This window comes from Ammospiza nelsoni, chromosome 25 (assembly GCF_027579445.1).
Source record: "Ammospiza nelsoni isolate bAmmNel1 chromosome 25, bAmmNel1.pri, whole genome shotgun sequence".
In the NCBI taxonomy this organism is placed as follows: Eukaryota; Metazoa; Chordata; class Aves; order Passeriformes; family Passerellidae; genus Ammospiza; species Ammospiza nelsoni.
The window spans coordinates 1,322,653-1,338,665 of record NC_080657.1 but is presented as its reverse complement, the minus strand read 5'-3'; the positions used below and the strand labels follow the sequence as shown (position 1 = coordinate 1,338,665).

General features: G+C 51.8%; 1 protein-coding gene across 2 annotated transcripts; it reads left to right on the top strand.

The window, feature by feature from the left end:
- Nucleotides 1-899: 899 nt before the first annotated feature.
- Nucleotides 900-15,887, top strand: ELOA (elongin A). 2 transcript variants are annotated; one of them, XM_059488529.1, is made up of 11 exons: nucleotides 900-1,053; nucleotides 5,846-5,902; nucleotides 6,513-6,631; nucleotides 7,407-8,601; nucleotides 9,385-9,499; nucleotides 9,844-9,999; nucleotides 10,366-10,463; nucleotides 11,113-11,293; nucleotides 12,113-12,224; nucleotides 12,462-12,613; nucleotides 13,120-15,887. In XM_059488529.1, the coding sequence occupies exons 1-11, from the start codon at nucleotides 982-984 to the stop codon at nucleotides 13,179-13,181; spliced, it is 2,319 nt and encodes a 772-aa protein (XP_059344512.1). In that variant the 5' UTR covers nucleotides 900-981; the 3' UTR covers nucleotides 13,182-15,887. The 2 variants fall into 2 exon arrangements, with proteins under 2 accessions (XP_059344512.1, XP_059344513.1); XM_059488530.1 differs by having other exon boundaries at nucleotides 907-1,053; nucleotides 6,516-6,631.
- Nucleotides 15,888-16,013: the final 126 nt, after the last annotated feature.

The window sequence follows — 16,013 nt, the reverse complement described above, 5'->3', positions numbered from 1 at the left end:
CAGCTGAGTGCTCTTATCAATTCTACGCTTCCAGCAGCCTTTTGGGGTGCTCTGAGGTCTGCCCCCTCGCTGAATCCCAGGGGCATGGAAAGGGCTGGGCTTGGGTCCACACTGAGACCTGGAAATGGCTGGACTCGGGTCCAGGCTCAGCTGAGACAGCTGCCAGCCATCCCAAAGAAAAGCAGCCATTGGGAGGCAACAGGAATAGGTGTGCCGTGACATTGTGTCAGGGAAAATATGTCTCCAGGTCTGGGCTCAAGTCAAGAAAGATGAGGAGCTGCTGGAGCAGGTCTAAAAGAGGGAACAAAGATGATTAAAAGACTGGAGCATCTCTCTGATGAACAGTCTATGGGAGCTGGGCCTGGTCAGGATGGAGAAGGGAAGGCTGAGAGGGGACCCCATAAACCCACAAAATATCCCCAAGGGTGTCAGAGGGGACCCCATAAACCCATAAAATATCCCCAAGGGTGTCAGAGGACAGTACCAGGCTCTGTTCAGGGACAGGACGAGGAGCAAGGGCCATTAAATAAAACGCAACGAGTTCTGCCTCAACGTGAGGAAGAACTTTCCATGAGGGTGGCAGAGCCCTGGAACAGCCGCCCAGGGAGGGCTGGAGTCTCCCTCTGTGGGGACATCCCAAACCCACCTGGACGTGTCCCTGTGCCACCTGCTGACCCTGCCTGGGCAGGTGTTGAACCGGACGATCTCCAGAACCGCAGCTCCTCCGGGATTGTGGCAGGGCCGGCACAGCCGCGGGGCCGCGCTCCCCTCAGGGCGGCGCTGCCAGCACTCAAGATGGCGCCGCTGCCAGCCCCCAACATGGCGCCCGCCGCCCTCTGCCCTCACCCGCCATGGCCGAGGCCGCGCGGCGCCGCTTCCGCTTCCTGCCCGCAGCCAAGATGGCGGTGGCGGCGGGGCAGCGCCGTGGGCCCGGCGGCCGCTGAAGCCGCTTCCGCCGCCGCCGGCTCTCCAGCAGTAAAAATGGCGGAGTCGGTGCTGGAAGTTGTGGGCCGGCTCCAGGCGCGGCTGGCGGGCAGCGCCGAGCCCAAGAAGGTGATGGGGGCTGCCTCGGCCCGCCGGGGTGCCAGCGGTGGGGACGGGGGTCGGGAGTGCGCGGTCGGGGCCTCCCTCCGCCGGGGCTTCCCCCGCGGGCAGCTCCGTGCCCGGCCGGGGCCGCGTTGCGTGGGCTGGGACGCGCGGGCTGCCCGGGGCTCGTCCCCGGCTCGCGGGCCCTGGGTGTCCCGTTGCGGCGGGCCGGTGTCGTCTGTGGGGTGTCCCCGTGGCAGTGGTGGGCGGGCGTCTCTTTTTAGGGTCCCCCCGAGACAGCCTTGGGGTGGTGGCAGGGGTCCCGTGGCAGATCCTCCCGCGACAGTGGCAGGCAGGGATCACTTTTGGGGTGTCCCGTGGCAGTGGCAGGCAGGGGTCCCTTTGGGGTCTCCTTTGGCTGGCTGGGGTCCGTTTTGGGGTCTCCCTTTTGGGGTCTCCCTTGGCAATGACGAGCAGGGGCCCCTTTTAGGGTCTCCCTTTTGGGGTTGTCCCTTGGCAGTGACGAGCAAGGATCCCTTTTGGGGCGTCCCTTTTAGGGTCTCCCTTGGCAGTGTCAGGCAGGGATCCCTTTTGGGGTGTCCCCTGGCAGTGGCAGGCTGGGGTCCCTTTTGGGGTCTTCCTTTAGGGGTGTCCCTTTTGGGGTGTCCCTTTTGGGGTCTCCCCTGGCAGTACCGGGCCGGGCTGGGCATTCGGGCAGCGGAGGGAGAGCTCTCCGGGAGAGCCGTGTCCCGGTGACGTGTTGGGTGGCGGAGCCGCGGCGCCCGTGAGCCCACGCAGGGAGGCCCCGCTGGGGGCCGGGGCTCCCCTCGTGTCCCCTCCAGTCCCCCCTGGCCTTGGGGGGACTCGCCTGCCTCCTCTCGCCCCTCTCCACCAGGGAATGTCCCCGCTGCCAAAATGTTCTGCTGCGGTGCTGCCCCGACCTGCCCCGGGCTCGCTGTGCTCGGTGACATTCTGGTGACAGCGGCCGTCCTGCACCAGAGCTGTTTTTTCTAGTGAGATTTGGAATTCTGGTGGAACTCGGGCGTGCTGTTACTCCGTTCTCCTGTTTGAAAGGGGGAGCATCTGCTGGGAGTATTCACACGTGCTGGGTTCGCGTTTTGTGTAATTCAGGTGAAGGAGGAGGCAGGCAGGGCTGTGCAGCTGCTCCGTGCTGGGCTGGCTCTGTTTCACCGAAACCAACACCTGCAGAACTCGCTGCCCGAGATCTCCCACCACCCAGGAGGAGGAGGAGAGGATGCTGGAGTGCTGACCCTTTGAAATGGGAGCCCCTGCAGGAGCTCCGGCCTGGCTGGGGGTGATGCAATGGGATCTGGTTACTCTCCTCACCCTCTCAGAGCAGGGTTGAACTGGTGGAGCCCCAAATGGAGCCGAGGGACTGCCAAGGAGGCAGATCCAGGGGGTCTGAGCTTCCTGAGATCGTGGGCAAGACTTGTAATATTGTTTCAGCGCTCTGTGCACAGAGAATTAGCTCTGCTGTTCCCAGCCCCTCGTGTGAGCTCGGGCAAGAGTGTTTCTGGAGCACTGCAAGCCCCGGGCAGTGTTTGCACAGCCCGGCTCTTTCTGCAGTGACCTCGTGGTGTGAAGTCGTTTCTTGCTCTGTTGATCCTGGGCGGTTTTGCAAGGGCAGGCAGAGGAGGTAAAGCAGGGTAATGACTTGAAAAGCTCTTTTCTTCCCCAGCAGAAAGGCCCTGTGACCTATATTCTTTACTTCTGATACTTTTCCAACCATATCCTCGGAAATGTTAGTGGTTTAAAGCCTGAATTTAGTTGCCATTGCATTGTCTTGATGGATCTTGTCAGGATCTTCCTTTGAAGAAATTTTACCCCATCAGCAGGACAAACCCACAGCATCCCTGGGTGCTGCCCACCCTTACACCATTTCCAGTCCTCACTCTTCTTGCCTGGTCCCTTAAAAATATTTTATCAGGAATGTGCAAGAATAATATTTGCCCAGTATGCCTTGCTGAAAGGTGTAAAGTGTTGTTATTCCTGGTTTGGGGTAAAAATTGGGCTGCTGGCAAGGAACAGCGCGAGTGAAATCTTGGACAGTGCTGTCATGGTTTGGAAAATGTCCTTTTTTTCCAGCAGAGGAGGTACAAGTTCTGCTCCAGGGCTATGGGAAGAAAGAGGAGAAGGAAAACATGAGCAAGAGCATCTTCATGGAGGCCAGGCTGTGCTGGAGCAGTTTGATATTAGTGTGTGTTTGTAGTGTGGTAACGGTCTGGCTGCCTTCTTTCAGGGAAAGAAAACGATCCACCCATGTTCAGCAGGACTTGATTGGAGCTGGAGCTCAGTTTTGTGGGTTGTGTCTTGATTGACTGAAGCCCTGCCCTGTTCTGGGGTGTTTTAGAAGAGTTTTGCCCTGTGTGTCTCACCAGACTCAAGCCTGGTGTTCTCTGTCTCCCACCTGGTCGCCTTTTCCTCGCAGGATTTGTGTGATCTTGGCTATTTCCAAGATGAGCTGCCAGATTTAGAATCCCAGGATTGTTACAGGTTGGAGAAGACCTCCAGGATCGAGTCCGACCTTTGATTCAACCTTTCCATATCAACTGAGTTCCACATTGAGTTGTTTCTTGAACACCTCCAGGGATGAAGACTCCACCACCTCCCTCCAATGCCTGACCACCTTTCTGTGAAGAATTTCCTCCTGTTGCCCAAAATTCCTTCTGATGTCCCTGTAAGCCTCAGTGGGATGAACTCCATCAGCTTGTTTCCAAAGGAAATAAAGTTTAGTACGAGTTTTTAAGCCTGACTGCATCAAAGTTGTCTCACTTGGTGCATCTCAAGCACAAGGACCATGGAGGAACCGACTGCAGTGGCTGTGGAATATCTCAGCTCCTCATGAGATGTGTTCTGGATCAAGTGTGTGGCTCCCCTGGTCTCCAGCCACACTGAGAACAGCATTGCCATTGAGAGCAGCACTTCTCTTCCTGGAACTCAGCCCTGAAGGCAGCAAATAACTAAAGAGCAAACAGAACTGTGGGAGATGCTGCAGTGGGGTGTAGCTAGAAAATATTTAGGGACACCAGAACGAGCCCTCCTTTGGTTCTGACTCTCACAGTGGGTTTTGTAAGCTCTGAAGAAACCTTTCTATGAATTTAATTACTCACAGAGATGCTGTTGCTTTAATATTTTCCTGTAGTCTTTTTCTATCTAGTACAAAAATCCATCCTTCTTTCCCTTCCTGCCCCCTTTGTTCACACAAATCCAAACTCTTTATTACCAATCCCAGAAGGATTTTGGCCTTCCCAGAGGGATCCTGAGCCCTGAACTGTGAGGAGAGGCAGCAGAGTTGGGCTCTGTCTCTGCTGCCTTTGCTTTGGTGCCTTCAGTTGCCAGCACTTGTTGAGCAGCTGTGCTGGCAAGGCAACAGCAGCCACCCTTGGTATCAGTGTTTCACTCTTCTAAACCAAGAAAACCGAAACCTTGTGTCACAGTTATTAGGTCCTAAATAGAAAGGGGTGGTTTCTAGTGAGCAGAAGTTGTGGTTTTGCTCATGTCAGCGGAACCCTTCTCTGGGTGTCGAGGAGTGTTTCCTCTCAGAAAGCAGAACCCTCCTCAAACAGGTTCAGGGAACTCCTTTCCCTCCAGAGAGACCTGCAAACCTGCCTGGTCCTTGCAGGGTGGCTGTGGGGATGCCTGGGTGTCAGCTCAGGCTGACACTGCTGATCTGAGCACGAGCACAGTGCTTCAAAGAGAAGATCTTGTGGATCAGGGGCAGCCCTTTGTATGGCATATAGCATAGGAGTGCTGAGCACAGCCTGGGCTCCATAGGGGCTATAATAATGGGAATGCTGATGAGGCTGGACTGTGGCTATAGCTGAGCTGTGGGAAATGATGTGAGGGGCAACAGTGCTGTCAGATGTGTTCTACCATGTACTGGAGCTCCAGAGCCAACAGCCATCGTGGGGAGGCCATGTCCCCAAGCACCTGGCTGGCAGAGGTACAGGAACATCCCCTGCACTCAGAATCCCACAATCATTGGGGTTGGATCCTCCAGGATCATTTGGTCCAACCTGTGACTGATCCCCAGCCCAGAGCCCTGTCTGGTCAGTCCTTCAACACCTCCCAGGCATGGTGACTCCACCACCTCCCTGGGCAGTCCATTCCATGCCTGGCCACCCTTTCCTGAAGAAATTTCTCTTGGTGTCCAACCTGAACCTCCCCTGGTTCAGCTTGAGGCTGTTTCTTCTTGCCAACCTCCTCCAGCTCCTCCTTGGAGAGGGCTCCTTGTCCCACCCTGTCCCGTGGAGCAGCTGAAGATGCTGGCAGAACCTTGCTTGGGGTGTGTGGAGGAAAAAAACACTTCTCTGGTGTTTGGTGAAAAGAGTGGAGCAAGAGGGAGGGAACTTGCTGTTTTAGCACCTGATTGAAGAGAGCCTGTCTGCAGTGGAGACACAGGTTCCCCTCTTAGGTCTTTAAGAGCATCTAGAAATCTTCCTTCCCTTTTTTATTGCCAAGGGCTGTGATTCCAACACCACCTTCTGAGAGGCTTCCAAGTGCTTTCTTCCCTTGCTGTGTGTTTGTGTTCCCAGTGCTTTAAACCAGACTGAAGCTGCAAACATTAATATTTGGGTGTTACGAGACTTTCTGGTGGGTTCCTGTGGGCAGAGATGAGATTTTTTTGCAGTTGGCCCTCGTGTTCAGCTTCTCAGGAGCTTTTTGGAGCCAGACAGCAGCTGTCAGCCACTTGGATCTTCCTAACAAGCTCTCAGGCAGTGCAGCATTTCCTTCCTCCCCAATCCCAGTCTGTGGTTCTGTGTGACAGCTCTGAACCCTTCTCCTCTTGTCTCCACAGCTGCTGAAGAGTCTGAAGAGGCTGTCAGAGTTACCCATCACAGTTGACATTCTCGTGGTAAGAGCTGTGAAATCTCTGGGGCTTTCCCTCGTGTCTGTGGAGCCAGGGAGGGCTGTTCTCCATGCAATCTGCTTTCCCTGGAACAGGGTGTGTTGTCTCACCACCTGCTCCAGCCCAGTGACACAGGAGTGATTGTGATAAGGTTCTGCAAGTGCCAGGCACGGGGAGGGAGCATGCCAGGGCAGGTAGGAAGCCATGCAGGACAGTTTGTCATGTTCAGTTCTCCCAAAAGATTAACACCTGGCTGGGATAAGGGAGTTGGAGCAGATCCCAGCAATAACAAACCAGCAGGAAATGAGGAAGTGCTAATCCTTACAGGTTTTAATACCTTCTGTCTTCAAACTTGCCAGCTCTCATGGTAAATACTGACTTGGGTTAATAATACAAATAATTAGCGTTTGTCTAAGGTAGAATTAACCTTTGATTTACAGTAGTGAGTGATATAAAGCAGCTGAAGACATAATAAAACGATATCTTTGCTGTTAGATCAAGGAACTTTCTCCCTTGCAGCAGTAGGGAGTGTGTTGGTTTCTCTGACTCTTCAGGGAGTTTAACAGGGGTGAGAATTCCTGTTTTGCTAAGATGGATTCCTGGCTCTCTCCTGAAGGAGACAGGAGTTGGGAAGACTGTGAACAGCCTGAGGAAACATGAGCTGGTGGGAGACTTTGCCAAGGACCTGGTGGCCAGGTGGAAGAAGCTGGTGCCGGTGGCGCAGGAGGCAGAGCGGTGAGTGAGCTTTGGGAGTGTTTTCTCAGTGGATACTTCAAACCTTTCTGGCCAAGGCTCTGGAAAAACTTGTAAAACCAATATGTGAACTCTGCCTGGGGGTTTTGCCTTGTTTTGGCAGAAACTTCCTGCCCTTGCTGGCTCTGGAGTGTTGGGATGATGACAGCTGCAGTTTCATGTGGAAGTTGGGGCCAACTTTCAGGAATTTGCAGTTTGATGAAGAGATTAATAGGAGATGCCAAAAAAGTGCCCTTAATAAAGCAAAAGATGAAATTTGCTTGCTTCCCATTTTGTGATTCTGAAGGCAGGAAGTTCTAGGCCCAAGTAAATTGAAAGAATGCTTTCATGAGCCAGAATCCTATGGAAACTGGAAGTTACTGCTAGCAGGCATGTGGCAGTAACAAAGCTGTGTTGAACCCAGCAGAGATCAAACAGATTTGAGTGATAAAGTCCAGTTATTAATGGGAATTTAAAGGAGTGGTATTCCCACGTGTGGAACTGGGGGACATTTCCCACAGCATCACACAGCCAGGAGTGTGTAGGCACAGACAAGGTTCTGTCTCTAGTTCTAACAAAAATGCAATTCTTGCACTAGAAATGCAATTTTTAAATGCCTGATTGTTGCTGTTCCTTAGAGATTTAGTGGGATTTTTGCCACAAAGCTACCAAATACTACTTTGGTCTTCCATGAGGGGTGTTCCAGTCCGGGGAATGGATCTTTTCATTCATGTTGGGCAGTATTAATCTCACTCTTTTTGGTTCCTTCTCCTTTCAGAAATAACCTGGACTCCGAAGACCGTGACTACGAGAGGAGCAGCTCGAGCAAAAGGCATCAGGAATCCTCTCTCAGAGAGGATGAGGAGGCTGATCAGGAATACTCAGAACCCTTCCAGCCTTCTTGCAGCCAGTCCTATAGCCCAGATCATAGGGAAAAGAAGTCCAAAAGGTATCCTAGGCCTGAGAGAGCCTATGAGACTTACAGCTATAGCAGCCACCAGGGGAAGGGTTGGGGCAGATCCTCCCCGGTGCTCTCTTCAGACCAGGAGTACTCGGACTGTGGGCAAGCTGTGTCACCTGAGCCCAGTGAGAGCCCTCAGGATATGGACACAGACCCTTATGCCTCTGAGGAGCAGGAAGAACCAGCACTATTCCCTAGGAAAGCCAATAAAGGGCACAGCTTCCAGGAGAAGCTGGGGGCAGGCCGGGAGCGCGGCGACGTCTGCGACAAAGGGAACGCGAGTCGGAGCAAAGAGCACAAATCCTCGCACAAGAAACAGCGACTCGATGGCAGAGGGGATGACAGGAGCTCTGCCTTCAGCCCTGAGAGGTTGCACAAGGCTTCCTTTAAGGAGCAGCTCCGAGAATCCCCCGTGGCAGCAGGCAGCAAGGAGAAGCAGAGGACGTCAGAGGGCGGCAAAAAGGAGAAGAATCGGGAAAGCGGCGCCTCCAGGAAGGAGAAGCCGCACTCGGAGGAATCTTTGGAGAACCATGTCAAGAAGCAAAAGCATCGGGACTCTGAGAAGAGCAAATTGGAAAAGTCCAAGCAGAGTCTGGAGAGCTCTAACTCAGAGAAAAGGAAAGCTGAGAGTGACTCAGGCAATAGGATCAAGGAAAAGGGGGGTTCTGGGAGCTTAAAGCCTTCGGAGGGGAAGCGCAAAATCTCCGATGTGGACAAAAAATCAGTGGGGTTTTCCTCAAATTCTGGGGAGGGGGAAGCAGAGGATGAGTTTGAACAACCTACAATGTCCTTTGAGTCATATCTCAGCTATGACCAGCCCCAGAAAAAGAAAAAGAAAGTGGTGAAACCCTCAGCTGGGTCAGCTGGGGACAAAGACAGAGGGCACAGCAAACAGAACGGATCCAAAGCCACTACCAATAGCTCCAGCTCCAGTCAGAAAAGTCCCAGCCACAAGAGAACAAGTGAGAAAAAGGCAGAGAAGAAATCCCCAGAGCCTCCTAAACCAAAGAGGGTAAGGTTTGGTAAGAAAGCAGAGTATCTGTGGGTGTGAGCTTAGAATCCAGCCCAGTTTGCACTGCATGTCCTGCTAAAGAGGTTCCCATGTCTCCCCTCTCAAGTATTTATGCTTTTCTAAATTGGACCTTTTTTAGTGCCCAGAAATGGGAGAACTGGTGGTACAAGGCAGCTCATTCCAGAAGACAAACCTTCTTTTGTGAAAGCCTGGAAGATGAGCAATATTTCTGTGCAGAACCTTTGTCACATGGGTGCCAGGGTTTGGTGTATAAATAGGAACTAATATGTAAAATCTTTACTGTTTCATCTTTTTACTCAACTTTGAAACACTTGGCTCTTCACTAAGTGTTTTTTATAAGGTTTAACTTACAAATCCTGCTTTGCCACTCATTCTACTAAGTGCTTCATAAAAGTTTTCAGTTTCCCTCAGTTTCTGAGATTCCCTTCTCCTCCACCAGTGCAAAGTTTTTCTCAGAAAGAGGAGAAGAGGCAGAACTGGTAAATGAGTGTTTGAGATCAAGGAAATGCTTTTGCTTGTCCTGAATATGTTAAAAACATTAATGGCTCTTTCTGGGAGGTGCTGAATGATTCAGATCCCAAATTTCAGTTTCTTCCTATTGGCAGCACCCCTGAGGTTGTTCCCTGGTACAAACTGAGCAGCATTGAATGGTTTACTTAAAATGTGCAAAAAACCCCACAGTTCAGTGCTGTTTGCACCCTGGTGGAATGTCACATTCTGCTGTATTCCTGTCTTTATTCCATGTCCATCCTCTCCTTCCAGATAATTTTAGATGTGGTCCCGACGTTACCAGACATCCCCCTGCCCCCCATCCAGGCCAATTATCGTCCTCTTCCCTCCATCGAGTCCATCACCTGCTCCCAGACAAAAAGGAAAGGTATGTTGGGCAGGAAAAGGGGTTTGGAATGAGCCAGACTGTGGCAGAGAGCAGGGGTGGGTTCAGGTCTTTTCTTTGGGGTCTGCCAAGGGCAGAGGTTTCAGATAAAAAAGCAGCTGTTTCCCATGTAATCCATCAGAAAATAGAAAAATCCTTCATTGACGCTTCTTTGGGGCTCAGGCTTTGGGTTTGCCCTTCCTCAACTTGCTCTGCAGCCTCTTGAAGAAGACTTTGCCCTTTAGGTCACTTCTGGGTGACTCCAATTTGTGGTTCCTGTTCCATTTATCAGGACAGGCTCTTCCTTTTCTCTGTCCCCTCCTCACTGCAATGGTTTCCCTCCACAGCTGTGTCCTCGCCGGTGGAGGAGAGCGAAGCTGGTTTCACAGGCCGCCGGTTAAATTCCAAAATGCAGGTGTACTCTGGCTCCAAAACTGCCTACCTCCCAAAGATGATGTCCCTGTACCAGCAGTGTATCAGGGTCCTCAGCAACAACATCGACTGTGAGTACCTGTCCTTGTCTCTTGAGTCACTGTGCACTGACATTTTGGCAACTTGGTACAGAACCCAGCAGTTCCCCCTGTTATAAATATGGGATAAATCCTACTGGAAGCCCAGGGGCTGCAGGGATCAGCACCTAGAATGCTTTCAAGCAGTGCTAAAGCACTGGAAATTATGGGAAATGGAGCTTGCACAAATATTTCTCAACTTGGAGATGTTAGTGCCTGAGGTTCCTTTCTCCTCCCCTCATCCTGAATGGTGTTGTGCAACATTGCAGTTTTTTTCACTGTGTTTCAAGGTGTCAAGCCCTTTCCCTGGCAAGGAAGGAGCAGGATAATTAATACCCTGTGCTTCTTGCTTCTCTCTAGCAATCTATGAAGTGGGTGGTGTCCCTTTCTCAGTGCTGGAGCCAGTGTTGGAGAGGTGCACCCCGGAGCAGCTGTATCGCATCGAGGAATGTAACCATGTGAGTGCCTTGGCTGGGACAAGGGATGTGGTGTGCAGGGCTGTCCTCACCTCTGAGAGCTTTTCATTGCTCTTTTCATTGCTAGTCCTGAGTTCCTGGCATTGCAGTCATGTATGGGTTTCCTTGAGCTAGGTCTCATAACCTGTTGGAGATTTATATTGCACCTAAGATAGCTCAGCTACCTTATAAGGCATAAAATCAACAGGATGGCTTCCTGTGGTAGTGTTGGAAACAGAAAAGCTTTAATAAAAGCTTTAATAAAAGGCAAAATAACAAAACTCTTTACAGAGAAAAACCGAGCCAGGTGCAAGAGGTTCTTGCTCCTGGTAAAACACCTCACAAAAGCAATTAGTTTCTTTGTTCTCTTCTTTTTCTAGTAAATGGCTTAGGCAGGACTTTTTGGCTCCTGTCCAATTGGCTATCCTTAAGTTTGAGGTGAAGTTCCCCAGGTCCTATGAGGTGTCTTTTTACCTAATCAAAGAGAGAAACTTCTGAGCTTTTTCCTTTTTAAGGAGACCAAAGATAGTTTTGTCAGAAAACACAATTCCTGCCTTGCAGCACATGGCCCCTTCTGGAATTCCACCAGCACTGAGCTGGTGCTGAGGGAAAGGACGAGTCAGGAGGGATCCCAGCTCTGTATTTGCTCCAGGTGCTGGTGGAGGACACAGATCAGCTGTGGCACAACCACTGCCTGCGAGACTTCAAGAACGAGAAGCCCGAGGAGTTCGAGTCGTGGCGGGAGATGTACCTGCGGCTGCACGACGCGCGCGAGCAGCGCCTGCTCATGCTGGCACGCAACATCGGCTCTGCCCACGCCAACAAACCCAAAGGTGGGGCTGGGGGAGCCCAGCTGGGTTAAATCAGTCCAGTTCTCTCTGGAAGGTTTAGCCAGGCTTAGCTCTGTGTGCTCCCTTGCTTTGTGGTTTGGCAGTGTCTCGATATCATCCGTGACGGTGTGGATGCAGCTCAATATTTTACAGCAGGGATGAGCAGGTTCCTGTTCCATGTGGCTTCTCCTTGCTGGCATGGAAAAGAACCAGGGTGGAGGGAAAGAAACATTTCTGGTTTTTGGGTGAACATAATGATTTTTGGGTGAACATACCTGCGGCTGCACGATGCGCGCGAGCAGCGCCTGCTCATGCTGGCACGCAACATCGGCTCTGCCCACACCAACAACCCAAAGGTGGGGCTGGGGGAGCCCAGCTGGCTTAACACCAGTCCAGTTCTCTCTGGAAGGTTCAACCAGGCTTAGCTCTGTGTGTTCTCCCTGGAAGGTTTAACCATGCTTAGCTCTGTGTGCTCCCTTGCTTCGTGGTTTAGCGGTGTCTTGATTTCATCCGTGATGGTGTTGATGCAGCTCAATATTTTACAGCAATGATGAGCAGGCTCCTCTTCCATGTGGCTTCTCCATGCTGGCAGGGTGGGGGGAAACATTTCTGGTTTTTGGGTGAACATAATGAGAACTGCTGAGCTGATCAGTTTGATTTCTCACTCTGAGAGGTTCAGACCTTAGGAAGGAGATTGTCACTGTTTCTTTGGAATGGATTGACTGGGGAGAGGTGGATGAAGTCTCAATAGTAAGACAAGCAGTGAGGAGCCTCCTTTATAGCCAGCTGGATGTAAGAGATGTTTCCCTCTGACTCCTGCAGGGAGAGTGGCCAAGATGGCATTTGTGAACTCTGCAGCCAAGCCCCCTCGGGACGTTCGGAGGAGGCAGGAGAAGTTTGGAACTGGAGGCCCTCTCGTGCCAGAGAAGACCAAGTGAGTGTTTCTCTGTAGCACTCGCTGCTCAGGGCCCCCTGAAGCTCTGGAGAGGATACTGTGTGTCTGGGAGCTCCTTTTGCAGGGAAACTTGTAACTGTAATTGCTTGGGAAGTGCTGAGATCCTGCTGGTTCCACCTTGTATCAGCCCTGCTGCTGTTACAAACCTGCCCTGTACCTGTAGAATCAACTCAAAGTGAATCCTTTACGGCAATGCCTGTGCTGTGTCTGTTGCAGAATAAAACCAGTCCTGTACCCACCCAGCAAAAGCCACGCTCGGGCCAGTGACGAGCAGTCCTACGATGGGCCCAGCACCAGCAGCGCCCACTCGGCCCCGTCTTCAGGTAGCACCTTCTCCTCCTACGACCCCAGGAAACCCCCTGTGAAGAGTAAGTACAGCCTGCAGCACACCCCTGTGGCCTCTCAGAGCTTAGGAACAGCTGCTTCTGCTGGGGGAGGATTCCTGCTGTGCAGGAGGGTTGGTGTCGGTGTCTCTCCTCTCTCTTTCTCTGTTCAAACTTGTTGCATGAACAACAGCAAAGGGAAATATTTGATTCACCCACTCAGAGCTGACTGGATCAGCCTGTCCTGATGGTACCAGTGAGGCAGAACCTCTGTCTGTCCTCCTGCTGCCCTGTGTCCGTCCAGCTGTCTGGAATTGGAGTGCAGCTCTGTCTGGAAGGTTTAACCAGGGATCAGTGTTGGTGCACTGCAGAAAGCAGCACCTTCTCCTCAGTCTGTGACCTAAAAACTCTGATGGGCCCCGCTCAAACCCTCCTGTCTGCCAGGGCTGCAGCTTCCAACTGCTCTCAGCTCTTCTTCCATCACTTTTCCTTTCATGTGGGGGCTTTTTCGTTTGATTCAGTGGTGGTGTGTTTTTCTTTCTCTTTTGCAGAAATTGCACCAATGATGGCAAAGACTATCAAAGCTTTCAAGAACAGGTTCTCTCGGAGATAAGTTTGCAGTGCTGAGCTGGGCCTTTCTCTCTTGGGGAGGAGTGGCACTGGAGGGGGAGAAGGCACCCAAACAGCCCTTCCTTATCTTTGAACTCTTTGGAGGCTGCAGCTGCTGGGAGAAGCTTTGATCTGCACAAGATGACGGCACAGTATTTTATCTTTTATTCTGGTCCCTTTCTCAGTGTCAAGCCCCCCCTCTTTTACCCCCCTGTCCCCAACATTCTGTTTCTGGCTTTGTCATCCCTCGAAAGAAGGGTGTACAGAATCTCCTGACACAGGAAAATGTGAAATCTTGGCACCTGCTGAGAATGGAGGATCCAGAGACTTATTTACAATTATTTAACCTCTTAATAAATTATAAAATGGTTTTAATTAATATTTTGCCCCTCTACCCTGTTGCATTATTTATGTTGCTCCCAGTAGTCCCTCCCCTCCCAACCCAGTCCCAGGGTGTGACTCGAGCTGGAATCCATCTGAGGGGACACTGGGTGTCACAGGAGCCTTTCCTGTCACCTGCTGGGCCCAAAGTCTCACCTGGAGACTCTGGGACAGGCAGGACCAGTGGCCCAGCCACTTGCCAGGCCTTTGGCTTTGCTCCCTGCTCGTGTGTGTCAATAAAATCTGAGCTCCTGACTCTCTCTGTGCTGTTGCTGTAGATCCTGTCCAGGTGCTTTTGTGGTCCTGCAGGGATGCCAAGAGCCTTTGGGGACGTTTCCTCTGCTGCTGTTGTCTTCTGCTGGCTGCTGGGAATGAAACTGCCAGGGATTTGGGAGAACTTTTACTGTGCATCAAGTCAGATTTTAACTTTTTATCTTGAGAGAGATAGGGGACTTTGCAATGGAAACCAGGTTTTAAATAGCAGTGAAGGCATCGTTTTAGTGGGAAGCAGGAAGGAATTCTTCTGTCTTGTTTTCTGTGTGGAATTGCAAAGGATTTATTTCCAGTTTGGAAGATCCCTAAGTCTTTTCCCTGTATGTTTTGCTCTGTCCCTTCTTTGGAAAAATCCAAGGATTTTGGTCTTTGAACCTGAAACCACTTGAATGAGGCTGGAGGGGAGTGAGCAAGGGAATGTGGCTGTTGTAACACGTGTGTGTCCTTCAGAGCAGGAGCTCCAGAGGCTCCCTTGTGCCTGCTGTGTGAGCAGCTGCAGCTCAGGAGGGAGAAGGGGCTGGATGGGGGTGCCAGGGGGTGCCCTGGAGCTCCTGGAGAGGTCAGAGCCCTGCTGGGGGTGTGGGGATGGCAGCTGGGCTCACAGGGCTGGGCACACTTTGTGCTGCTGGGAAGGTTTCTGCTTGTGGGCTGTGCCTGGGGAAGGTTTCTCCTCGTGTTTTGCTGCCCCAAAGGGAAACCCAGGGGTGCTGCAAGCACAGGATGGGGCTGGGGAGACCCCAGGCCTCTCTGGGAGGGCTCTGGGTCGGGGAGGGGAGGGATTCTCCTGTTCCAAGCCATATTTGCTGCCCTAGGACTTTGCTGTCTGGGTGGAAGAGATGCTGGTGGTGGATGCTGTTGTTGTTGGCAGCTCCTGAGAAGCTCAGCTGGCTTTCCATGGCTGCCAAATCCCAATGTCTGTGTGCACTGACCGGGGGAAACCTTGCTGTGAAGGGTCCTCCCTGGAGGGCTCGAGAAAAATCCCTGTTTTGCTTCTGGTTTCTGTTGGGTTGTTTGTTTCTTTCCTTTTTATTTTTTCCACCTGCTTTAGAAGACATGTCTTTCTTTAAAAGCATTCTGAACACCTGTCTCCTGTTTATTTGGTCTGTTCTTTGTTTAGTTTGGAATTCTTGGAAAAAATGTTCTCAGACTCTCATGTGCTGTAAGTTTGTTACAGTCCCAGATGCTTTAATGTCCCCGTGCAGCATTTCAGTGTGTGTTGTGCTGTAAGATAACGGCTCCTTACTCTCCCGTGGTTTTGCTGTATTTAATTTTGCTGTATTTTTAATTAGATAACAATATATTCTCTTCTGCTGACCCTTGTGCTACTGTTCATTTCTCCTCTGTGCTGGGGTGGGGGCAGAGGGGAGGGAAGCAGAGCCTGGTGTTGTTCGGACACGGTGGAGCTTTGAGCAAAGGATCTGGGCGATGCCCAAGAGCGATTTGGGCACTGCTAAACTGCCAATTCATTGATCTCACACTCAGCTGTGGGTATGGCCCAAGCACTGCTGTCCTTTCCCTCCCAGAGCTCCCCCTTTGCTCCAGGCTTTGCCAGCTGTGTCTGTGTTCTGTCTGTGGCACTGCAGGGAGGTGACGCTGGTGTCACTCTGCTCTCACAGGGCCGATGCCAACCCCTCGATGCCAACCCCTCGATGCCAGCCCCTCACCCTTCCCTTCCCTTGGCTTGGGCACTAAATCCAGCCTGGGGAGGGGCTGGCACCGGCCCTCAGCTGGGAGCAGAGCAGGGATATTTCCCTGGGGACACTCGAGGCAAAGTCTGGGATCAAGTGCTCGGGCTGTGACACTGTGCGGTGTTCTGTGCTCCTCCACACGCTGCAGGTGGAGCAGAGCTGCCTCTTCCTCCCACCCATCCCTGCAGGAGGAGGAGGAGGAGGAGGAGGGGCAGTGACTCGGACTCGTATTTGTATTTTGGTCCCAAACTGTGTATATATATATACAATTTTCTATGTTCCTTTTTTTGTGGTAACTAAGATGAATATTTTAATTAGATAAGTTATATGAAAAAAAGAGGAGAATCATGTCTCAATAAAAGCCCAACACTGGACTGTGCCTGCTCGTTCTTTCCTGACACTGACAACGAACGTTACACACACCATGGGGAAACTCCGTGGCTGCTCGGAGGGTGATGCTCCGGTATCCCACTCTGGTATCCCACTCCCGGTAT